The sequence below is a fragment of the Pinus tabuliformis genome, chromosome 8, assembly GCF_031772625.1.
Source record: "Pinus tabuliformis cultivar Carrire ecotype Pingquan chromosome 8, CPIR1, whole genome shotgun sequence".
NCBI lineage: Eukaryota > Viridiplantae > Streptophyta > Pinopsida > Pinales > Pinaceae > Pinus > Pinus tabuliformis.
In genome coordinates, this window is record NC_142294.1 from 2,023,719,970 (window position 1) to 2,023,746,628 (window position 26,659).

Here is a 26,659-nt window from a genome sequence, read left to right on the forward strand (position 1 = left end):
CGTTAATGTCATTTACAATGGATGCATCACATTCATGGTTATTTGTTATAACAGTTTCAATGTAGCTTTCATTTATTATATGTTTTCTTCATGCATAAGAAAGCCAATTTGTTGAAATTTGGCATAAGATTTAAAGCGATAGCTTCAGTAGAAGGGAATCACTCAATAAAATAGGTGTCACTCAATGAAAATGGCCAAAAGTAACTCGCAGGAAAGACTGTACAGTTTATGTTAGCTTCCAAACATTTGTCATTTTTATCATCTTCAGCATGATTTCCATTCTCTTATATGATAACAAAGGCTGTGATCTCTCGTTATTCACAGAAATTATTCATTACGCCAACAAAGCAGTGACATCCTACATATTTTGGTAGCTCCATTTCAAGTACATGTTTTAATACATATCACATGTATGATCTCCGAGGATTTGACTAATTAATCTCAATAAATTACAAAATTACAGAAGATACCTTGCACATGAGGAGTGCAATAGTAAACCTGTGGAACTCGAAATAGCATGTCTAGACTCTAGACTAGGAATTTTCCCTTCAAAGTTCGAACTATAGGATTCTGATAAAATAGATGAAGATACAATGATCTTGAAAATAGTTAGTTAGTACTTTGTTTATGACACCCTTCTACTTCATCTATTCTATACTCTTTAGATCAGACAATGATCAACTAAAATAAAAAGCACTCACTTAAACCTTTAGCTTAGTTTCGATAAAATTTCAACTCGTAATCATTTTTAAAATTTGCACTCATATGACTTCAGGAAATAATGAGATCGTGATTAGACTGAAAAGAGCAAAAAAGGTAAATTTGGCATCAAATTATAGTGGGACAATATTTGATGCTTGAAGCATTTAACTCCAGTTTTCCAGTGCCAAGGCTAGTGAATCAGATTCAAATTTAATCTTAAATTTGCAGCCAGTATTCAATTTCATTCCATCAATTATTCAGTGTTTTGTCCTTTCGGGAGGCACCAATCACACCACCCCTAATATCAGTATGTTATGCCTTTCAAACTTTCTATAGATGCAATAAAATCAGGACAATAATTAATTTTCATGAAAATGCTTGTAATCCTCAAAAGTCCTTTTGCTTCCAAAAAGCTACATTATTGTACAAAATCATCTAGTGGTGTGTATCTTATACATTCATGAAATACAACAGATGCTCTTCCCCGGTTAAAAATAAAAACAAAAACAAAAATCTGCTAGATTTTATTACAGAAACATGAAATAATCATTTCATATATGATTTGAATTTTGAATCCAAACTTCCCCACAGACACCTTGACTACTAACTCTGATGTACAAAGAATAATTACTACATGCTCAGGCAAACATCAATCGGTTATGTGCTGCAGCTTCCAACCGTATGCCTTCAAAATAAAACAAACAGCAAGTGATGCAAAAATTCTGACACAAGATGTACTCACTACAAACCTGCAGGAAAATTGTTGACCTGTCCTTGTTCAACAACATCTTGACCATTAACCTTGTAAGCAATGCGTACTCTCATTGCAAGATGTTTCTGTGACATCAAGAAGCAGGGCTAAATCAGAGTTACAATTCCTGAAAGAACGCATGTTATCCAGACTCTAGCTAATAGGGTCAAAACATAACTTTCATGTCATATTCTAATCTGTAAAAGCTACTTGATTGTAATGGAGTTAAAGAAGAAAAGAATGGGTTCAAAGACAAAGCAATAACAACCAATAGAAGAACAACTGAAGCAAGGAACATGGCAAAACATATAAATTAGCTAGATAGCTTTATCAGCCATGCATCCATTCTAACTTTGTTACCTGGCCATGCTGACTGTTGTTGACACTCAAACGTTGTACAACTGTTCCATTACCACTGGGAGGAAGGATGTTGCTACTTGCTGGGTCCAAGTGAAGTTGCAAGAACTGTTAAACAAAAAGATAAATTATAAAGACTTTATAATAGTAATAAGCTAGAAATTAAGGGCAATCACTCCTTGAGAAAAAGCAGCGAAAAATAAAAACAACTGGAAAAGGCAATGCGTCTGTGCTTTACAAAATTACTGCCCCTTGTGAATTCCAAAACTAATAAAGAGGTGAAAGAATGAATTATGTCAGCAGTGGCCTGCTAGGTCAGTGAAAGCAGGTAGCTAATGTAGAAACTACACCACCCCCTTCCCCCCCACTCGTTCAAGTCTATTCAAGTGACATGTTTGTGCTTGTGCTCACAGTTGGGGATGTGCACCCATACACACAATAGCAGTTGGGGCAAGGTGTGAATGAAGTTTGGCAGAATAGATAGCGCCACTTGCAGCTGCCTAGCCCAGAAACCAGTTTGAATGATGCTAACAGTTCCCCTATAATGCTAGATCTGATTGAATTAGCCTCATCGTGAGAAATGGAAGCTTATTAAGTTAGTGTTTTTTTTTTTTTTGAAATGAATGAGAATCAAAAGGTTTGAGTCCACGAATGCTTAGGGTACATTGATATTCAACATCTCTCATGCCATAGTTCTTGAACATAATGCAGCAAAGATATAATTGAGAGAGGAATCTTGGTGGTGCAGGAGAGAATCCAAACTGTCAGCCCTTGAAGGGTGGATTAAGAAAAAGTAATCCCCAAATGTTTAGATAAAGCAAAAAAAGCATGCAAATGAAAACCAAGTGGAGCAATATAATAGTGACCAACAGATACTTCTCCGAAAGACGATAATTGACTTGTTGCCCTAGTATTTTGATCTACTCTCAGCACATCAAATAATGTTCATATAATTTGACTGCATACTAATACTCTCTGACACTTACATACCAGGCTTGACTGCCCAAGTAACAGTCAACACCTTGAACAGATAATCACAATGTGCTATTGCTAGAGTTATTGGAAATGATCAAGCCCAAGACTACACATTTCTTATTCATACAAACAAGGGGCTATTATTCTTGATTATCAATCTAAAGTTTAAACATCTGAAAGAAATAAATAAACAACTAAAATAAATGACAAATGGAAAATCAATATTGCCTTTGGAACAGCAGCCTGGAAAATGAAATCTGTGAAGGCACTGGACGTCAAATTTGTAAAACTCGCTTGCACTAATGTAAATTCTGGCTTGCCTAGCTGCTTCGTGAAATCAAAGGTGACCTTCAATGATTTGCTTTGGAATGCAACTATTGAGGGATATGTTGGAACACCATCATCTGTAAAATTTTACAACATTAAACATCATCTCCTTTCCAAGCATTTGTCATGATAAATGCATAATCAAAGGACACATGTTAAAGAGGACGCTATTATGGATAAGAGAATTTGAGAAGTTAAAAAAGTTTGTTATACATACCATTTGCTGCTGGAGCAGGACTTAAATCTCCTAATAAGTCAACTACAGGAGCAGCTGGTACAGATGGCTTTTTAACTTCATGAATACCATTCATTGTCAAACCTGCAAACGATTTGATATCACCAAGAGGTGCCGTGGTTGTTTGTGGTGATGGAGATGCTACAGAGGCTAGCGATGCCAACTGGGACAATGGATCCAAAGGAGTAACAGAAACCATCTGTGTTTGACTGGAAGATGTTAAGGCCGATGGTGTAACAATTGATTGTACAGGTGCAGGAGGTGTCCCAATTGATAGAAGATCCAAGAGAACATCTGCACTCCCAGTAGAAGCCTGGCCAAGAACTATACATTGCATAATGACAATATCAGAATAAGACAACCAACCAAGAATGTGATAAAACAAGTAAAGCAATAGGTAACCATGACCATTTCTATGCCTTGAATAAGTTTTTCCTTCAAAAGATTAAGATATGTTCCTTATAACATTTGCATCTATAAAGAGGTATAACATGATAAAACATAAAATGATCAAATGCATCTGAGAGAAAAAAGTTATATAATTAAGATTGTCAATTCGCGAAACAAGAAATCCTGCAAAACATGTAGATATTTGTGCTGGGTCAGTAGGATGTGGTACAGATACATGAACAAATGGAAAAGAAGGGTTGTCCTGTTCGTTAATATTGTCTCTATGATCTCTGTTTCTCTTCTCAGCAGGTTTTTAACTGAGAGTTCACATCCAGCTTTCAATTTTTAGTGCTGCTGCCATGGATTCCTGGAGTATTGAACTGATGCTTAAGAATCTTTGTTTTGTATCTAAATTCCAACAGTTTCTGTAAGACTAAACTCTTCCTTATGTACGTATAAGGCAAAAGATCATCTCTTCTAGACTATGTTTGTGGAAGCGTTGATAAGCAGATGTTCAAGGACTGTTTTGGTCTTTCTTATTTTATGTGGTGCTCTGTCACCTTCAATAACAACTTTTTACTTCCACTTAAATATCAAAAGTTATAATTTTTCCCACTGGACAAAAACATACAGAAGTCTTGTGTACAGCATAATGCTAACATAACATAAGATTTTATCCCAAAATCAGCATATGTTTCTATGGCCACGCAAAGAAAAACAAAACAAAAAAGCAGGTTTCACATGTCAAAATGAGGAGCAACGTTAAGGTGGATCGGAATCAACAGGAAAATACTGTGCAAAATAAACAAGTGAAAACGAACCACCAGGATGATTCCTTACAAGTTACAACTGACTTTTAATCTAAAAATATATAGGGGAAAATGAAAAAAACCCAGGAGATGGGGCACTGTATAAGGAGGCTTGTGGAGACCTGAATTTTCATGACTGCCTGCCAGTAGAATCTTGTGACAAAAGATAACATGTTAGAAAAAGGCTAAAGCTAGCTAATCAAAAAGTTTATTGATCTGTGTTGGGCATTGAATTTACTCCAGGTTACAAGTTTAGAGTAATGTTAATGAAACAGAATAAAGAGAACACAAGATGTGTGCACATAAATAAATAGATCAGAAACAACACTATTCCCGAGATGACAGAGTGACATTATGCTCTTATTCGACACAGCAATCTCTATTTATATCATGTGCATGTGATCAGCAGAAATGGACATATAAAACAAATACAATAATGATTCCACACATGATCATAACACCAGTTAGAAAATAGGGATCTTATACATATTAAGGTCCTTCACCCAGATCTGATTATGACTTCCTAACAAGGATGTTACTAATGAAGACTACATAACAAGGACTTCTCAATAATGACCTCCAACTCACTAACAACCCATAATCAATGACCAATACATAATAATCATGTTGATGACATGTACAAGTCACTAAAATAAACTTCACAACAAAATACTGTTAGTGATAAATTTGGGGCTAACATTTGCCCCTTCTACCCATTTTACTTCCACTTGAATATCAAAGTTATAATTTTTTCCACAGGACAAAAACATACAGCAGTCTTGTGTATAGCATAATGCTAACATAACATAAGATTTTATCCCAAAATCGGCATATGTTTCAATGGCCACGCAAAGAAAAAAAAAAAAAAAAAAGGTTTCACGTGTCAAAACAAGGAGCAATGTTAAGGTGGATCGGAAGCAACAGGAAAATATTGTGCAAACTAAACAAGTGAAAACAAACCACCAGGATGATTCCTTACAAGTTACAACTGACTTTTAATCAAAAAATATATAGGCAAAAATGAAAAAAGTCCAGGATATGCGGCACTGTATAAGTACAATAATGATTTCACACGCGATGATAAAGCCAGTTAGAAAATAGGGATCTTATACATATTAAGGTCCTTCACCCAAATCTGATTATGACTTCCTAACAAGGATGTTACTAATGAAGACTTCATAACAAGGACTTCTCAATAATGACCTCCATCTCACTAACTACCCATAATCAATTCCAATACATAATAATCATGTCGAGCACATGTACAAGTCACTAAAATAAACTTCACAACAATATACTGTTAGTGATAAATTTGGGTCTAACATTTGCCCCTTCTACCCTTGAGCATTCTGCCGTATTGGGTTGACTGCTAGTCTTCTGTGAAATCTCTGCTGTTCTGCTATTACAAGTGCTATAGTTGATGAAAATGGTATTGACATGACCACTTTCAAACTCTTCATCATCTTCTTTTGAAGTCTCGTCACTCGTGCACTGGTCATATACTTCTTGTAGCCTCCTTTACTTTCTCATTCTGTATCTACTTTTTCTTTTCCCTTTCTGATATTAACTTCCTGCAACTGCTAATTTCCACATTGTTGTATTCTCTTAGAATCTCATTTTGTAATCTTTCAGATTTCTGCACTTCCTCATTTAATTTCGTCCAACTTTCTGCTGAATTTTTTCAAATTTGACACCTGTACTTCATTGCCACTGGTGAATTTTGTTGCATTTCATACATGCGCTGCAATGCCAACAGTGTTATTTTTTCAAAAAATAAACGATCACGTCTGAAATCTACCTACCTTCTCAGTGGTAAGTAGATTGGAATATCAAAGGACAAAATCTCTCTCTGACCAATGTCACACCCCAAAAACTTTCATTGCAATCTCTTCTGTTGTAAGCCACTGATCTACATAAATTATCTGTGGCTCGAGCTTCGACAGCATATAGCTGACATCTCCATCTTCAAATCACTAACATCTGCTATTTCTATTCAAGCTCACCTTTGCCCCATAGACGACTCCATCATTAGACAAACCATTCCAAGCAAGACCTCACCCATTAGCTTTCAGGCAATTCTCAGTTGTCTAGTGTCAAAAATTACAGATATTCTTCTTAATATCATCTAGTGCCAAAGTCAGATCTGGGCTCAAGCCAAACCTCTAACTAGACCCTCTGTCCATGTAAAGTGATGTTAAAGGTATCTCTCCCTCTTTAATCACTTCCTTCCCTTCATATTTATTGTCTACATCAATGTTGCACAACTCGTACTCATATAAGACTCGTTTGGCTATTGACTCGTCGACTCGTATAAGACTCAGGAACGATCCATATAAAACTACTCCTCAAAATGCAAAAAAAAAACCTTAAAATATGGTAAATTTTAAGCATAAAAAAGAAACTGATGACAACTCCAATCCTTATAAATTATAAAAACCATAATATATGCAATAATTCATAACATCATCTCATATCTATAAAAGGACAATATAACATTCGATTTTTGTAAGCAAAACATTTTGATACTGAATAAGAAAAGGAACCATGATTCCATAGTTAAAATAAAAAATGTCAGCAAGTTCAAAATTCAAATACGTATGTCATAAATGACAAATGATTGTCTCATAACAATCTTGAGTGTCATCACTCATGGACAACCACGCCTACAATAAGCCCTCGTGGAGCTAATGCTAACATTGGAAGTCTGAAGCAACTGTGAGGCAGGTGTATTTGGAGTCTCCATTTGAGATGGCAAACTAGAGAGATCCTCAATCTCTTCATCAAGCCAACTCAAATCAGGGGACGACTCCTCCACAACCCAATCAGACTCTAAATCAATAGTATCCAATAAAATCGGATTTGTATCCTTTGGTTGCACTTGTTTTCTAATCTCTCGTTAGCCCGCACGGCTCGTGGTTGAGTTTCTCAACCACACAACGGCCCTGTGTGGTTGACAAACTCAGCCACAAGGCCCTGCAAGCTGACTTTCTCAACCACACAGCAACCCTGTGTGGCTGACAAACTCAGCCACAAGGCCCTACAGGCTGAGGAGGTAGTCCTCCTTAGCTGAAAACAAATTGTAAATTAAAAAAGAATTGAAAACCAAAAAAAAAAAAATGAATACAATTTTTTTTTAATTACATGGAAAACATTCAAACAAGGTTCATGAAGCCTTCCTGAAGCTAGGTCTGATATGATGAAGCGTCCTTTAGCCTCCTCCAAGAGCCCCTTCACTGTGCAATGGAGTCACTCAACACTCATAGAAATGAGCCAAACACTCAAATGACAAGTGAATGGCAAATGGAAGGGAGAGAGGTGCTTATAAAGCATTTTCTTGCCTCCAATTTCCCTTTTCCTCCACCTCATTTGCAAAAAAGAAAAGAAAAATAAAAGAAAAAAGAGAAAAATAAAAAACAAAATTGCAATCTGAGGTTCAACGAGTCTTATTGGGGTTCGATGTGGGTCTAATGCCAAACCCGTGGGTCTTATACGAGTACACGAGTTTAATGCGAGTTTGGCTGAGTAAGGGTCTTAAGCACGGGTTCTATGTGAGTGACCGGTCTCGCTATAGAACCTGCCAACACCCACGGGTACTCACGGGTCTTCTGCGAGTGGTGCTTCATTGGTTTACATACTCAATTGTTTCATTTGCCTCCTCTATGGGAGTCAATGTGCCATGTTCTTTTTTTTTTCCACGATACTAGAGTCTAGGTTAGAATCTTACAATCTGACGCTACCAATCTAAGTCTCACAACAAACCACTTTGCACAGTGGAACAATATACAGCAGTAAATCTACTATTGCACAAAATAGACAACTTTTTACAACTTTCAATAACCCATCTTCGTTATAATATCAAACTGATAATATAACAATCTAGGGCTCCCGTCCCAGGGGTAATGGCCCTCATACATCCACTTATACAAGAAGACAAAACTAGGGTTTGGTGTCAATCATTTCGACAACCAACCTACACTGACCCTTTGGCTGATGTAGTGTGCTCTCCTCTTCAGGGTGACACCTACCCAGTCCTTCAGCTCTGATTTGCAGCAGCTCCAACCTGCCTCTATCAATGAACCAGCTCTGTTAAGGTCACTAAACACAGCTCCACCTACTCTATAGTCGATCATTAGTCCTTCAACGCATCGAGACTCCTGTCGAGTTGTTCACAAGTCCGTTTGTAAACAACTCTCAACTACCCACTGCTACTCGTCAACTCCTCTAGGACTTCTTGCCCAACTAGCTGCTCCTTAGTCCTTCAAGGAAACAACTCTTAGGGACTTTCTTCTCACTAGTGTCTTCCTGTGTTGCCCAATGAAGATATACTTAGGGCACGAAGGGCTGCCACCTATCACTGTCAAACGTCCTTCTCCAACAATGAACTTGGGCTGACCTCCTTCCTTTGTCCTTCAAGGATCAGTCCTAAGATTATTTCAAATCTGTCTCTCCTAGCAGCTCATTTGTCCTTCAATGACTTGCATTTAGGGCTTGGAGCAAGCCACTACAGCCCTCCTAACTCATGTTCTTTTGGCTGCTCCAACTCTGTCCTAGAATAACATCCTCTAGCAAATCATCAACTCAAGAAGATGACATACCAGTCTTGTAGCCTCCTGCTGCTCTTCTTGACATGACACATGTGCAAGTGTTGATGTAATATGCTCTTAGGAAGTCACAACCGTCCAATTTGGACACCCATCCACTAGCAACAAATCATCACAAACAAGAGGATACACATACCTTTATCTCCAACGCACTGCTAGTCCTCTCGTCCTTGGATTTTGTAAACACCTAAGGTCTGGTGAGGGCACAACAGCAGCCCTAAAACCTGCTTCAAAACCTCCCTTAACACCTGCATTCTCCTCTTCTGAACTGCGTTGACCCTTCATTTATTGCGGCCTGGTGTGAGGGTAGCTCCTAGGCCTTTCGACCCTGCCAAAATGCAACACAGCCTTCTGCAATTGACACATGTACCTGCAGCCCAAAAACAGAGAGAAAAACAAATACAAAACAGTGCCCAGAATAGCCTTGTTCTCACCTTCTATCCTGCGGCCTTCTGCCCTGAATTCAGTCTACCAAACAGTCATGGAAAACCCCAAACGGCTGCCCTATTCCTCCTCTGCTTGGAGTCCCTTCTTCCTGCAGTTAGATCAGAGAACTCTTGTGATGTATTGCTCCTTGGATGTGTGTAAATAACCTCCACTTCACCTCTATTTATATGTTCATGTGTGATGTGACATTAGCTCTTAAGGGCACTCCTCCAATTAGGCCGACTCGTCACTTTAGCCACCATAACCACACTCTAACACATAAAATTCATTACTCTTTGTAGACCTCAAATCTTGATGATTTTCACTGCCCCTAGTTCCTCTAGAGGTCCTTTAGCACCTCCATCTATCAAACCAATAAAAGTCAACTTAGTTTTGACGCAACTCCTTTGGGGCAAAACCCCCATCTTGGGTTCTTAGCCCACAAGGGCACTTGTGATGCCAATTCCTCCAAAACCCACTAGCCCAGGGTTTGGAGTACCTCCCAAGCTACAAATCTCAACATTCTTCTGCTTTGTCTTCAGTCAGCTCCTGTCCTTCCATTTCAGTCCCTTCTTCAAACTAAAGGTTCTTCTCCTTCCCAATCTCACTCCCAATCCCTATTTCCTCAGCATTAGCAACAACAAATTCCATAAATGAGGACTTCTTCACTAACATCTCGGGATCGACTTCATACATGGAACCCAGGTAGGTGTTTGTGCATTAAAATTGGTAAATTTCTTTCTTAAATTGTAGTTGGTAAACTTTAGAAGAAATTTGAAATTTAATTTGGAAAAAATATTTTATTTTGGGCATTACATGAATTTAGGAATTCAATTGCAAACTTAAATGGGAAAATTTTGGTTTAAGCACTACAAATTAATTAATTAGTAATAATTGAGACATGGTCAATTTTCCTCTAGAGGCTACTAGTAAATTTTCTAAGTGATCTTAGCCATCGATTAGATCATTTAAGATCTATATCTCAGCGATTTATTTCTCAACGAGGGATTATAAAGGAAATCGATTGGCAATCTTGGAGATCAATTCACTGCAATGAAGAGAGCGCAGTAATAGCATGGGATTTGACACCAGTGAGCATTTCAACAGTTGAGGCAATAAATATTTCAAAAGTTTTATTTCATTAGTATTCTTCCATTTTCTGCGATCCAGAGGAGGGATTCACCCAGAGTAATTCTACAGAGAGGTCGAGATTGTAGGAGCGACTATACGAGATTGCTAGGAGAGGTTGTACAAGTTTCTAGTTTAGAATATTGAGATTTCAAATTGCAGAGCGAATTGCAAGAAATTAGTTTGATAACAAAAAAGGCTAATTGCAGGAATTTGTAGCAGATTGCAAGAATAGTAGTGTGAGTTGCAAGAGAGGTCGTGTCAGGTTGCAGAAGGAGGTCATGAGCCTTACAGTGGTCACATCAACTTGTTGAGGTGAATAAACATTTTGTCGGAGCTTTGTCGTGGTTTGGAAAGCAGCTATAATATTTATCAATATTATAGCTGCTTTAATATTTATAAAAATTTGATGAAAATTAATACTAAAACCCTCAGACCTGAAGAATTGGTTTTCCCTTCGGGGCTTTTCCAAGGACGTTTTGTCCAATAATATTGTGTCCATTTTGCAATTGGTTTTAATTTGCAATTATGTTTTATTCATTATTTGTAGTAAGTAATTTGTTGGGACAAATAATTTGTTTAAAGATAGGAGAATAATAACCGGATTAACTGCAATCGATTTTTCATAGATTCAACCTCAAATTGAAATATTTGATCAAGCAAGAGTGCATTTGCAGAACACATGCTATAAACATCAACATTGGATTAAAAAAATATATGTGATTGTGAACTTGGGACAACCAGAAATGGAGAATGGGTCCACAAATGGAGCACTTTACATGGGCCAAGTAGGTACACATAGGCCCGCAAGTGCCAACTCACCCACTCCATATTTTTTAGCACCCACAAGTGCCAACTCACTCATTTTACATGATCTTATATAACACTACAAATTTTTATGCAACATGTGTGCCTTCCTTGTCGAATTTTAGGGGCAAAATATAGTGAGAAGCATCTCCTTTCAGCAACAAGTGCTCAATCAAGAACTCTTTCCCTTACAAGTGTCTTCTCTCAAGCAAGAGCCAAATATTCACTGTGAATGCTCAACAAATTAAAGAAGAATGAAGAATTCCTATACCAAGTGTTCATCCAGATGAATATGACTATAGAACAGGTTTGCAATAAGGAGGAAAAAACTAACATGAGGAAGGGGTAGTGCTCATGCCCTAAAGTTGTATTCTCAAGAGAATGAAACCTGTGGAGCAAGAACACCAATCTGAGGGTGTCACCAAACTCCACATGAATGATGTCATGGGGAATAGTCCATTTACCAATGAGAAAATACTGCAATAAGATGATATGGACCCTCTCAGTCCAACACCAAACAACTCTTAGTAAACTAGGACCCCAAACCTTAGAGCCACAAAGGATCATGTATGTGACAATCATGTCAAAGAGATGCCTCTTGGATGAGATGTCTTGGAAGTGGATCCAAAGGCATTGTTGCTCAACAGGGCAATGGAACCATATCACTTGTAGAATCTACACTAGAAAGTGTGTTTCAAACTAAAGTGCAACACTTATAAATGAACAACGAAGTATGTGCAAGTCATTGTGATCTCTATCTCTCCCTCGAAAATAGAAATGGTAGTCAAAAAGCACACTCTTCAACACATTGAAGATCATGGCCTTAGTTTTATACTTAGAGTATTGTCAATTGTTGAAGATCACCAAAACTTAGAGAGCACATCAAATTGTCGCTGAAGCTCCTTGGATGATAATGTTAAGAGGATCATGTCTCCCACAGGAGAAAAGAGATCAAGACATGGACAACCATAACCCTCCTATAGTCCCCAAAACAAGATTTCAACTCATCAAGATAGGACAACATGTGTTGAAATTTCTAAGTATTACTCGTCAGAAATTTTATCTGTATTCTCTGGTTTATTTCACCTACTTGTTTAATTACTAACAAGTTATTTAACCATATAAACACTGAAATAAACACAATACAGTCTCAACCATCTATAGATGAGCAACTGAAAGAAATGAACAAACACACAAAGGACACCATTATTTTTGGACAATCATCCCCGGAAAAACCCAACTTGGGAAAATCGGTGCAACAGTTCTGAGGCTTTTATTATTAAAAAGCTCTTCTCTAAGTACACTGGGTGCCAAACTAGCTCACTCGACAGAGATAAAAAAATCCGACAGCAATACCTCTCTTCAGAAGCAGATATTCGGAAAGTCTGCTCCACGAAATCCCTCTCCAGCAAAATCTAAAGCTCAGCGTCAGCCCTCCTGGACTCTACGTCAGCCTGAAACCCTCTATGTCAACCCTTTGAGGCTCTGTGCAGCCTCTCTGGCTCTTTGCGTCACTCCTGCAACCTCTGCGTGGATGACGCAGGCCCTTCGGGCCTCTGCGCAGTCTTTGTTGCCTATGCGTGGCTCCCTCTGGCTCTGCATCTGCCTCTGCACTAGTCTTCCGACACTGTCTCTACCTCTTTGCCTTGTACTCACTGCCCCTCGCTGCAAACCGATCACTGATTCGATTTCACTTAGAAAAACCCGCTCTAGAAAATCGAATCACTGATCACTCTGGTGTCTTCTCCAACTGACCCTCAAGCCTCCTCTTATACTTTTCTTGTTGGTCCTTCAACGACTGAGATTACATCTCTAATCAACGCTTAATATTAGATTTGGCTTGATCCATGTCATTTAGAACCTTCTAACCCAGTTTTATATTAATACACATTAATATTTTATTTTTCCTAAGTTTAGACTTAGGTACTCCATTAAAAATATTAATTATTTCAATATTTCCTTAACAGGGTACAATCTACCCAAACCATTTCTGCGTCTTGGAGATCTCATATGCTTTAGCCTCTCCACCAATTTTCATGGCTAGAGCACATCCGATGCTACCACAAATCAACAACATGTTTACAATTGTAGTACTGCAGAGAAATCCTAATGGCCATGAAAAACATGAAAATACCCAGGGATGGACTCCTAAAGTCTCACATGATGGCAACTAACAAGGTTTGTAAAATGATAATGTCACGTAATCATTGGCATAACACCTCTCTTGCAACACACTCAAACACCTTAGAAAAGTCTATAAAGCAACAGAGGACTTTGGAAGAGCAATGACGTGCCTCTTCAATGATGACCCAAAGAGTGAGAATGTGATCAATGGTCTGGTACCCCCACATGAAATCTTTTCGTCCTATGGCTCTAAGATTCTACGTCTCGCACTAGTTTGAAACTACCACTTATTGTTTGGCGAAAGTGTGACCAACCATGATAATCCTGTAATTATTTGGGTTTGATGTATCTCCGAATAGGAAATATGTTATTCCCTTATACCACTTTGACATCAATGAAACTTTGAAAATGGCTTCTGGGAACTCATCATGAACTCTAGTTAGGGTTTCTCTTGAGACAACTATTGCAAAATGATATGCTGCCCCACCTGATTTTCCCAGTCTCACCACCACCCAAAATTTGAACTCTAGCAATAAGAGCCATCTTCATATATGCCTATGCAAAGCTAATATGTCCATCAACTAAAGAAGGCTCAGTGATCCATATGGAAAAAAATGAAGTTGACTAATAAAGTGTGCCTAAGCTATTGCACTACATACGACATGCAACCTCACTTAGATTTTCAATAATTATGCTTTGGACAATTCAATATCCTACTTGCATAAGGGATTAGATGTTCCAATCTATTTGGAACTTACTAACCTAATGTCCACCCAAATGCATAAAATGAGGCATCAACATGAATTCAAAATCCCTTTACCCTATGTATTGAGATTCATCTCCCATGTATAGCAAGGGTATGCACACATACCCTTGGGGGCACACACCAAATACAAGTGGATATAAAGATAAAATCACTTCATTCACTTCATAAAAGACAAAATTTAGGAATCAAGAGACAATGTTACAATCTAAGAAAAACAAAATACAATGTTCCATGCAAACATTTCAATAAGTTTAGGAACCGATGCCCTACACTCCTGACCTATGTTGCACAAAACTTCTAGAAGCCCAGCATTTCAAATCGTACCTGTACCCATAGTCATAGGGTTCGCCGAACTTGAACCTTGAGGTTCGAAATTCGGCGAACCTCAAAAAAAATTTCAGGTTCGAGTTAAGTTCGATAAATTCCGGTTCATGTTCGATTTTTTTGCGTGCCTTATTTTACGTGTTAAGTTCGATAAATTTATGCGCATGTTCGATTTTTTGCTTGCCTTGTTTTGCGTTGCAGGATACGTCGTATTTCAACTTTGGAGTTCCAATCTCTTCGTATTACAGGGTTTGCCCGCCATATAAGAAAAGGCTGACCTTCGTTTAGGAAAATCTTGTTTCACTATTTCTAGGGTTTGACCTCATTCATTGTTACTTCAAATTCACGGTTTAAAACCATATAACAGAACGTTGGCCGTCGTTTGGGAATACTGCATTTTATATAAAGTAGTTTTAGGGTTTGACGTCATTCATGATTATCTCAAACTCACGGTTTTGATAAGCAGACTTGGATGCATATTGATAGCCTCGCTATACGCAGGCTTGGCCCTGTCACATAACGTATCAATAAACAATCGCTGATATTTAATTGTGTTGGCGTGTCTGGTATGTAGACTGTCTTGGAATCTTTAAAATATCATATTAATATGATCCATCTGCATAAAAATTATATAGAAACATTATTTATATATATATATATATATATATATATATATATATATATATATTCGAATTTAATGGCGAACCTCATTCGAACTTTATCAGAAAATTCGAACTCGAATCGAACTTAATCATTGTCGAACTCGAATTCGAACCCGAACCATGTGACATTGCCTGTACCCACAACGCTAAAACTCAGCCATCATGTAATCTTCTATGAGATTTAATATTGACTTTGTTTTCCTTCTAAATTGTCATCTATGGGTCTTATTCCTTTATTTCTTGTAAGATAAAGTGTTATTCACTTATTTATAACTTTATGTGTGTGTGTACTGTGTGACATTTCAGCCGACATTTTCAATTCTGGGAGGTGACATTTCTAACATACCGATTTCGGAAACTCTTAAACATTTCGGCATTTCATGCAACTTGGCTCCTGACACTGCAAAGACGCGGAGTTGTCATTGGAAATGTTCCTCATCATATCCTAAATATGGTGGGGACAAAAGGGGATTTGATGAGGGCATCTATGCAAAAAAAGAATGCCCTGATTACCTGGGGCTACGACGGGACACTCCTTCCATCTTCAATAAAGCACAACCCAGGAAAACATAAACATAATTATTTTCTTTTACCACAAGGTAGAGGCCCAACTACCATCATCTTGTCATTTTTTCCCTCCAGATATCCCAGTCAAACCCAGTTTTTGTCATTTTCCACCAGCACCACACTTGTTTGAGGCAAAGTGTAAATGACAATCTTTCAAATGCAAAAAGTGTGGACAGCAGGTATTTTCTACTACATTCCAATTGCTTTTGAAACCAACAAGCATTCTTCTAATGAAAAGTTGGAGAAGCATCAATAATTTTTCTTCTGGAGAATTTAAAATACAGTTAGAATTGAGCATTTTGACTCAGACATTGATTAATTTATAATGAGAAACATCATTGAAATTCAAATTGTATTAATGTCCACAAATGACCAAAATAGGTCAATGGGATTCAAGAGTAATCATGCACTAAAAGCTATAAAGGGAGTACATAACATATCTCCCAGCAAAGATAACAGAAAATGAGAAGATAAATTTAAATCAAAATTTGAAGCAAATAGTTAACATAAAGGCATAGCCAGCAAAAGTGACAGAATAAAGAACATAAGCCCCCTACAACTTCCCCAAGCCCCTTCCCCCCCTCCCCAAAAAGAAAACAAAAATGAAGGGAATTTTCTCGTAATCGCCCACAATCACTCTCCTACATTGAATAACAGTTTCCAAACAGTATAATTGCCAATTTGGTAATGAATGTAGCTGCTGTAATTGTGTAAACTTGTGATGAATATGCATAAAAAATCAATGTTCCACCAAGACTTTGGTGCTGGGGGACACACAGGGGGGACATGTGGGAGTACCCTCAACTTTTAGGGAAATTTCAGGGGTGTGGAAGGGCGGCGGGGGGACCATCGGGGTATATATATATATAGAAAATTCAAGTTCATATTCAATAATGAAAGCATAAGTAGACTAATAGCAATACATTGATCCACACATAAAATTTAAATTCATAATTGAATTAAATAACGACATACATTGATCCCTCCTCATCATTCATTTTGATACATACATCATTCATATGATATACTCATCATTCATCCATACCATGAAATTCAATAATGAAATATTCAAATACATTGATCCATATCATTCATCATTCATCATTCTAGAAGAGCGCGACGGTGGGTAAGAGAGAAAAGCCCGACAACGGGCAAGAGAGCAGAGCTCAACGGAGGGCAAGAGAGCAGAGCTCGACAGCAGAAGAGCAGAGCTCGACGGCGGCAAAAGAGCACAACTCAACTGTGGCAGGAGAGCACAGCTCGATGGCGGCAAGAGAGCACTCAGCAGAGCTCGACGGCAGGCAAGAGAATTTGGGAAATGAATAGAAAAGTTAACCTAGTTAAGTTTTAACTTTTTAATTTTTAGTTTTGTTTTATTTTATTTTATTTTTTATTTATTTTTAAGTTTTTTAATACGTGAATTTTCAATTTTCTTTTTAAATTAAGTGTTATTAGACAAATTCGAGGGGGGACGCCCAAAAGCACCCCTTTTGGGGAGTCACGTCCCCCCCACACGGGGGAAAACGCACCCCCTTGCGTCTCCACAAAAAGGGTGTATGTGGAAACGCACCCTGAGACTTCCTGGGTGCGTGGGGTGCGAGGGGTCCATGCACCTGACCCTAGGGAGCGCATACCCTTGGAAAACTATAAAAAAATTCTTAATTTTTACATATTGAATTTTTATATTTTTAAATATTTAATATCTAGGACAGGATCCCCATCCAACATTCCCTTGACCTCTGAAATTTGAGGGTGTCCCATTTTGAACCCAACCTAAGATGCATCCATGTGTCACCTCATCCAAGAACTTGGTGGTACATAGACAGAATATACATCTCAAGAAAAACCAAGTAGGTCCTCATTTAAATGAAAAAAAAAACTTGGAACACCACAGCTAACAGTACAACAGAATATGCAAAATATATTCCTCTTGGGGATGTGGCAGTGAGAAGGTGAGATTAATATCATGTGTAGTTCCCCTACTCCTTTTCAAAAGTAATACTAGAACTTAAACCTGTTTGGATGATCCCAAAATGCATACGCACAAATACCAGAAATTGATATTGAAAATGAAATTTATATTAATGTCCACTAGGAACCAAAATAGGTCAATGAGGCTAGAGATTATATCCAGCATTAGAATTTCAACCAAAAACAGTAGGGGTACAAGATATGTCCTTCTGATGATGAAATGAAATGAAAAATCAGTATAATAACAACAGAAAAGAATGCTGGAGGTACCAGGTAATGCTGGATCTGGGGAAGAACCAATTCCTAAAAGATCTTGAAGAAAATCCCCAGCAGATACAGCAGGAGAAGAAACTTCATCCACACTCAAATCAAGCAAGTCCATAAGAGCATTCGTTGGTGGCTTGCTTACTCCATTTGGAATGCTTGCAGGTGTTCCTGGAGAAACTTTAGTTTTGCTATCCACAAGGACAGCACCTGCTGCATCCGCTTTCTTTCCACTATATGTTGATTCATCTAGAACTGGCATTCGCTCCACCAATGCTGACCTGCAAGGTAATGGTCCCTATTAGCTTAAGAATTTACACATCCAGTGACTTAAATTCTTAAATAGGAACATAGAATGCATAGAACTCTAGTAACATGATATTGAAATCATACTTAAGATTCTGGTGTTTGTGAAGAATGGAGCTAAATTCAATTGACCTCTGCTGCAACTCTAGAGCAAAGTTTCCCTTGTGTTGAATAATCAAATCTTTTATTCGCCTTCAGCAGACAAAAAAAGAGTCAGAAATCACCATTGATATTTTTTGAATGAGAAAGAGAGATTATATTCATGTCCACAAATAACTAAACAGTGGTCAATATGATTAGCAAGTATAAATGTTCAGTATAATGCCTCGAATACCGAAGGCATCTCCAAGTCAGGTGTAAAAGAAAATATAAAATATAAATAACAAATCATATAACAATGCTGGTTCTATTAAAATAACAAACCGACAATTCCTCTTCTCAGAGTTCGTCGACCTGAAGTTAGAAAAGCTTCCATGGAAAGCTCCCACTTACCTCAACTCCTCTTAATCCAATCAACTTTCCAGATGACATTATCAAACTCAGTCTTGGTGATTTCAATGTGGATGAATGGAATACAACCTCCACTTCTAGTACACATACTCACAAAACACCACATTTTTTTTGTATTTTTACTTGTGACTTTATGAAATTGCCCTCTCTGTTGTGGCACTGTTTGATGATTGATTCTTTTGTCTTCCTCTCTGGATGTTTCACTTGATTGTCGAGCGTATAATTGTTCTCGGTCTAAACTCATTTTTATTTATTATTTATTATGAATCACAAAGTCGGTTACTTAAAAAATCAGGAATCAAAACACACACACACACAAACACATGGTTCGATAAAAAAAAGAAAACAAAGAGCTGTACAGCCACAAGCACGTCCCCATAACAGCCACCACTGTGTGTATCTGTACCTAAGTCACCTGACACGGGGATTCGGGATTCGTAGGATTCAGGATTCGTGGTGTCGGATTCAGACACGTTGACCCCCCGAAACAGGACACGTAGGATTCGTTATATATTATTTTATTAAAACATATATATATATATATATATATATATATATATATATTAAAAATTAGATATTTCTTACACAAATTTTAATTAATGATACAAATTTATTGATTTCAAACATAGATCTTCATCTATAGCTATTAGCATGCATAGTACATACAAAATTCAAATAAATGTCAGTGGTACTGGTCACATAAATCATGATTCATAATTCATAACTGAAAGACAACTTATAACTACAAGATAGTAAGATAAACACATTGACAACTGTAGTTTTCTCATTAAGTCATCAAATCAAAATTTGTTACATAGGTAGTGTTGGTGCAATGCCAATGGCAAATAGAAATAGAAAATATAAAACAAATACAGGTATACAAGCCTCAAGGCATCAATCAGCATCAATGTCCTCATCATCATGGTCCCCACTGCTCTCCTTTGCATCCTCCTCTTCCCCTGTATCCATAGTCGCCTCTGCATCTACTGGTGTGGAGGATGACCCCTCTAATTCATCAAATCTAACAGGCTCTAGCACTGAATCATTGAGATCCATGTTGGCCAATGCCAACTCAACACTGGTGTCCAGACCCATATCATCAGGAAAGACATCCCACATCTTTGTCTTTCCCTTCAACCACTCTTCGCTCTGCCTGTAAATAAGACAAAGGTTGGTGTGCACATACACCATTGTCTCTGCCCTGGACTACTCAAGCCTGCTCTTCTTCACACTATACAAATTCCCATATGTGCTCCAAATTCTTCTCGCAACAAGAGGATGAAGTCACCTGAGAGAGGAGCCTCATGGCTAACTGTTGAAGAGGAGGGCTTGTTGCCCCATGATTTGCCCACCAAGAATAGGGCTTCTTAGGCCCCCTGTCTCTAATCACATCATAACCTCCAAATCGACCACTGCCAGTGGAAAACTCTGCAAAGGCATCCTCCACCTCAGCAAACAATGCACTATCCTGAAAAATCTGCCTGAATGCCTCTTTCCTCCCCTGTGAGATTTCACCATCCATGTGAGGAGGGAATCTGCGGGAAGGTCCATCATTCAACCACTCCTGGCTGTAGTATTTGGGGTTCAATGAATGAGCCAAACAATGTAAAGGTGTACAATTCTTGTCCCATCTGCTGACAAGAATATCATGTATGGTATCATAGAAGGCCTCTGGTGATAGCTCATACTCGGGGCACTCACTCTGTAGAATAATGCTCCTCACAGACTCAATCATGGAATCCCATCCCTTATAAACCTCTCCTAGGACGGGTTTGTCTGTATCTGCAAATCGAAGCAAAGAAATGATAGGGTCCATGATCTGAATAATTAAATCTACCCTCTCCCACCAAGCATCATCTAGCACTGTGTCCTTCACTCTTTTAGAGGCTACCTGATCTGTCTTTCTCCAAAAAGACCAAAACTCAGAAAAAACCATGGACCCAAAAGCGGTCTTGACCTCCCTCAACCTCTTCAACATCATGAATGAAGATGCAAACCGTGTATCAGCAATCTTCAACAATGTTAGATTAGTGTACTCCTTGTAGATAGTGAGGGCATTTGTATGATTTTGCACAAAGTTACGGATATGTCTTGCATCCTCAATAATGCTTCCAATCCAAGGCACATCAGAAGCAATGGATTTCAGTGCTAAGTTCAATGAATGGACAATGCAAGGTGTCCAAAACACTTGTGGATATTTAGCTTCCACAATCATGCTAGCAGCCTTGCAAACAGGTGCATTATCTATAATGATTTGCACACAAGAATCAACACCTGCATCTTTAATAGCTTTAATAAATAACTCCCCAATAAATTGTGCATCCTTGTATTCGCCAAGTGTATCCATTGCTCTCATGAAAACTGGACCAATCAAGGAAGACACCATGAAGTTGATGATTGGGTGTCGTGCTAGATCTGTCCATCCATCAGAAACAATGCTAACCCCAGATGTTGGCCATGATGCTACAATAGGCTCAAGCATTTTTTGCACCTATTTTTTTGCCTTCGTCAACAATGTGGTTCTCAGCTTCTCTGTCCCAGGAGGCACATACCCTGTTGGAGCCCCTTGAGTTAGAGCTCGGCACATCTCAATAAATAGAGGTGAGCGTGCAACATAAATGATATGAAGTTTTGATAGAAGAAGAAGGCAATGGTGAGATCAAGTTCATCCCGTCTATCTTTTTGGAAAATCTTTTCCATTGGACCAAGTGCTCTTCCTTTTTATGCTTGTCCCCCACTAGAAGTAGAACTCTCAAATGGAAATTTGGTGGTGGCTTTCCTCAAAAGTGGAAGGGGCTCTTCATTCTTGGGTTTTCTTGATTTTGAAGCCACATGTTCCATATCAACATTGGACTCCTTTTCCAATTCTTTTCTCTTTTGAAAAGAAACAGCTTTACAAGCTCCAATCCCACAACCCGATAAAGCCAACAAATGTGATTTCACACGGTAATATGTGCTTTTGAAAGAAATGTGACAAAAGTTGCATTTCCATTGCACATTGCCTCCCCCCTTTCCCTTGGTGTTTGGCCCATCCTCTCTTGTGACATATTTCCACAATGGATATTTATCATTGTCTTTAGGTCCTCCTCTTCCCTCAAAATTACTTGCAGCAAACTCTGATGATATTGGGGGAGGAGGGGCATCTCCACCCATGACATTCTTGCCCTTCCTTTGCCCTCTAACTGCTGCCTTTGATTGAGCCATGAATACTGTAAAAGAAATGAACAAAACATGCACAAATTTGTAAACAAAAAATCATATACGAACTGATGTAAGAAATGCAAAAAAATGGAGGTGAAATGCACTTACCTGGTGCTTGAATCTCCTTGTCGAATGCTCTACTCCCTTAACTCCTTGCTGCAAACCCTTCTCCACTTGCCAACAACTCACAAAACGCTTGCCAAATGAAAATATGCATGGCTATAATGACCAAATGCGGCCTTTTCATACCTGCGCAGGTCACTTTTTCTGCCTAGTGAGTCCTGGAAAACAAGACACGATTTCCAAAATCGTGACACGCTACCAAAATCGTGACATGTTGGGGGATTCGACGTGTCCAAATAGGACACGACGTGTCATGTTTTTTGGACACGAATCTCGAGAGAATCGTGTCGGACACGACGGATTCGGATTCGTGGGCTCTATAGGACGAATCTGGTTACTTAGATCTGTACAAATTGTGGTGCATCCGTATATTCTTCTGACTGCTATACGACTATTAATTGCATGATTTTTCTAATCAAACAAAATTAACTTCTGTACATTAATTACAAATTTCAATTAAAGGAAAATTACCATCCATTGATTTCTATGCCACACACAGCATCGCATTTCTATCACTATTCTATCATTGCACATTAACAGACATAGAATTGAATCGAGGACCATCCTGCCCATACCTCAATTGAGGCCCATATAGCTTCCAGTTTGTTGCTTCCGATCTGCCTCTGTAGTAAAAAAATTATTCAAGGTGTTGTCTACCGAGGCATCAATTTTTGTAATGACCAGAAGTCGTATACGCAGCGGAAATATTTAAAATGCTTCGCAAACAAATACATCCATCATAGGATAGTAAGTGTAAATTGTATATTATATAAAGAATTGGTGATAGAATGAGTACAAATGAGAATGAGGGTCTTGTATATATAGCCAGGTAAGTACCCTTTCACAAACAGGCATGTCTCTAAGACACGTCTTTTCATTATTAACTAACTAACCATTAGTTAATTTACTTTTATTTATTATTATATTTATATTATTATGATTATTATTTATTATCTATTTTTATTTATTTTTACATAATTTATGTTCATAACATTGCCTTCTCCTTCAAAAAGTTTTGTCCTCAAAGCTTGTTGATGAAAGGGTTTGATCTCTTTTCTAAAAAAATAAATACAAAGGACAATAAGGTATTTAAAAAAAGTCAATCGAAACAATATTTAAATATTGTTTTTAAAGTACAAAAGGAAATTAAAAAAAAACGTAAGTAGAATTATATAAAAAGAATACAAAGGAGTTTTGAAATATTAAGGATAATAGGAAATTGGATTAAAGGAGTTTTGAATAATTATAAAAAAATATATATTAAAAAGACACTTTTAAAGGAACTCGGCCTCTTAAGGCATGAACTCGGCTAGTAGAGAAGCAGTGATTTGTCCCTCTATTTCTTCATTCATCCCTCTCCACAATACATCGAGCCAGCAGAAGGATGTATGAACATGTCTTCATTCTGTCAATGGAATCAATATATATGCTCCATATATCATGAACTAATCTAATACATGCTAAACTGCCCTATTCTTGCCACTAATTATTACTGATGACCGCAGAAAACTGCAGGTGCCAAATAGCTACCCCCTGAATGCAGCCAATAGATGGGTTTTTGATACTCACAATCGACTCAATGTATGTGGATCCATCCTGCTCCTGCCAACCATCACCACTAAGTCTGCCACCCACCCTCTCGATAATGTGCCAATACAATGTCTGGAGCCCAACACCCACTGGAAAATTTCCTCAATCATACATGGTATCCTCTGCTCATGCAGGATCCCGACATGCCCTATGGAAAGAGTGGCACATGTCTCCCCCATGACCAGCTCCCCAGGTGTAAGCTCAGTGATGAACGATATGCCACCCCTGCAGAATATCACCTCATCTCCCAACCTGTGGTTGTCAACTCGCGCACCGACCTTGCTCCTCCACTGTAGAATATCTATCATGCCCCTGAGGCACTGAATCTCATAGCGTCATCTCAGGAAAATCCCACAAGTCCTGCTATCCACACTATGGGCTTGGATCGAACACAACAAGGCTCCCCTCAACTGCTCGTGGTGCCAACGAGTGGAAGATGTGTGGGTTCCGATGAGTATGATCAAGAACCCATGTGGACACTCCCAACCCATCCTGTGATCGATTCACTCTCCCAACCTGGGTATGTCCACCCCAATGACATGCCTAACATCCTCGTCAAGGAATCTCCCTGCTAGTAGCACTCCCTCTGTCCGCATTGCAACCTCACACACTACTGCATATAACCATGTATCCTCGTGTCTCCTGGCATACAACTGCACCCAATCACACATCTCTATGCACCACCGAACCCTGCTACATGCTGCTACATCATCTTGGATCAATTGGTATCCCTCCTATATCGATGTGTCCATTAATATGTGAACCGCTCCTCCTACACCACGACGCAACCCTGCACACCTTCGTGCTCCTCCGTGTATTGTTGTGCATCCTTGCATACCCCTATACACCCCTAGATATCAAGGTCTAAGACTGAGTCCATAGGCATCCTCCTGCATCCTATCAGGGTCACCATCTCTACTACCACTCTGCTGGTAAGCCCTCCACAATGTGAGCTATATCTCCTCATCTGCCCAGATAGACCTAAGCGGCCTAACTCTTTACATGCTAACGTGAATAACACTACTGAGCCTATCCTCAGTAGCTTTGGTGTCCAATATACCAGTGAGAGAGCACCATCTCCATACAATACCCTGTCTGGTGGCCTGCTGATGCCACCTCCTCCTACCAACTCCTGCCAAAGTAGGCTAATCATCCTACAATCCCATGTATGCCCAACATGCCATGACAACTCATGAAATCTGCCTGCTCCCCTGTCAATCAATCCTGTCACTAGTGTTGTCAGGAACTCTGCAGGGGATATGAAACGGTGTGTGTGCCCAACCACCAAGTCCATCATGCGACTACTACCATCACCTACTGACTCCACGATGTGAAAGAGAATCCCACCTGGATCCCAACAACAGTGTGGCTCTCTAGCCCCTCTGGTAATCCATAGCCTCTGTTGAACTATGGCCATGGATGCATCTAACCTCCTAACCAGCTCCACCGGATACCAACTCAATATCTCTCGCCATCCAATCCTGAGAGAGGGATCGAATGCACAAACAACCATACATGAAACCAGTCGCCCATCCTGCGAATGTTGCTCCATGTGTAGCTCATGTCGCCTCATCACACTGACCTGGTCGGTACATAAAATCTGTCGGGGTAATTTGCACCTCCCTCTTTGTTGTGTAGAGGTAGCCTAGAAATGTTGCAAGTCCCATCTATATAAGCCTGAAGCGAGCTACTATCTAGAAGTATTGTGGCTTTGGTGACGGTTTGTGCATCTGTATGCTCTAAATCAGTGGCAAGCCCAAAATACGACTGCTCGTCCTCCTCCACCATGGGCTCTACATGGGTCACAACCTGCCCCTCCATGACTATCTCACATCCCTTTATGTATTCTCCATGTTGTTGTAGGTGGCTGTCGTCAGGGAACTCAGTCATGGCTCTGGGTACCTTTGTGTCTCCTAGCACCTCACCTAGGGACAACACCTCATCAACATATGACTTTAGGGGTGTAGGCTCTACTATCTCCACCAAGGTGTCAACCTGTGCTATCAAAGAGGTCTCCAACAATGGTGACTCTTGTGCCACATTGGGTATATCAATGTGCCCCTCACCATCCTGCATGTCCTCATGCTCAACCTCCTCCTCAAGCTCCTGACATCTAAAGCCCGGTCTCCACCAGCAGAAACCCCCCCAGTCTCACCCTCTAACTGCCCTCCTCTACAGGATGATCTCGTCCTTGACCCATGCTTCTCCTTTGGCTCATCCAAAAAATGAGGCATGGTAGGACAACCAAATTGGCCATACGTATGGGTGTTGTACTATTGGGTTGTGCGTGCATGCACATGGCTTCTCTGTTGGGTATGACTCAACATCCCCACCATTTGTTGCATCCTCTCTAGGACCTGTTGGTTTTGTCTCCTCAACTGTTGGTTCTGCCTCATCAACTCCTCCATGATCCCCTATGTACTCTTCTCTTTCTGTGTCATTGGAGTGCCCATAAATTCACCAGTCACTATGCATGCATGGCCAAAACCTCCATGATCTTGTTAGCTCCCCCACAGCTGGCCAAGATCATGCTCTAATACCACTGTAATGTTCCTAAATAGGAAATACAAGTGATAACAATAAATATTCTACGTAGCAAAATACAAAAACGAAATATTCATCAAGCACCCACAGAAAAACTGCAAATGAAGAACTTTTGAGCCATTTTATTATATTTCTGCAAGACAAATACAATAGATAGTGGAATGTTGCCCCTGGGCTTGTCTCAATGGACAAGCAAGAC

The 26,659-nt window shown here is 39.0% G+C and overlaps 1 protein-coding gene across 1 annotated transcript in view; it reads right to left on the reverse strand.

Annotated features, from left to right (window-relative positions):
* Positions 1-1,099: 1,099 nt before the first annotated feature.
* LOC149244546 (AP-1 complex subunit gamma-2-like) overlaps positions 1,100-26,659 on the reverse strand; it is a 221,621-nt gene continuing 196,061 nt past the window's right edge. The window contains exons 12-17 of the mRNA XM_089374886.1: positions 18,580-18,684; positions 18,193-18,467; positions 3,330-3,671; positions 3,014-3,189; positions 1,814-1,918; positions 1,100-1,539 (exon numbers count right to left, since the gene is read on the reverse strand). Coding sequence (XP_089231012.1) covers positions 1,444-1,539; positions 1,814-1,918; positions 3,014-3,189; positions 3,330-3,671; positions 18,193-18,467; positions 18,580-18,684 — 1,099 coding nt within the window. The 3' untranslated portion in view covers positions 1,100-1,443. The remainder of the gene's footprint in view (positions 1,540-1,813; positions 1,919-3,013; positions 3,190-3,329; positions 3,672-18,192; positions 18,468-18,579; positions 18,685-26,659) is intronic.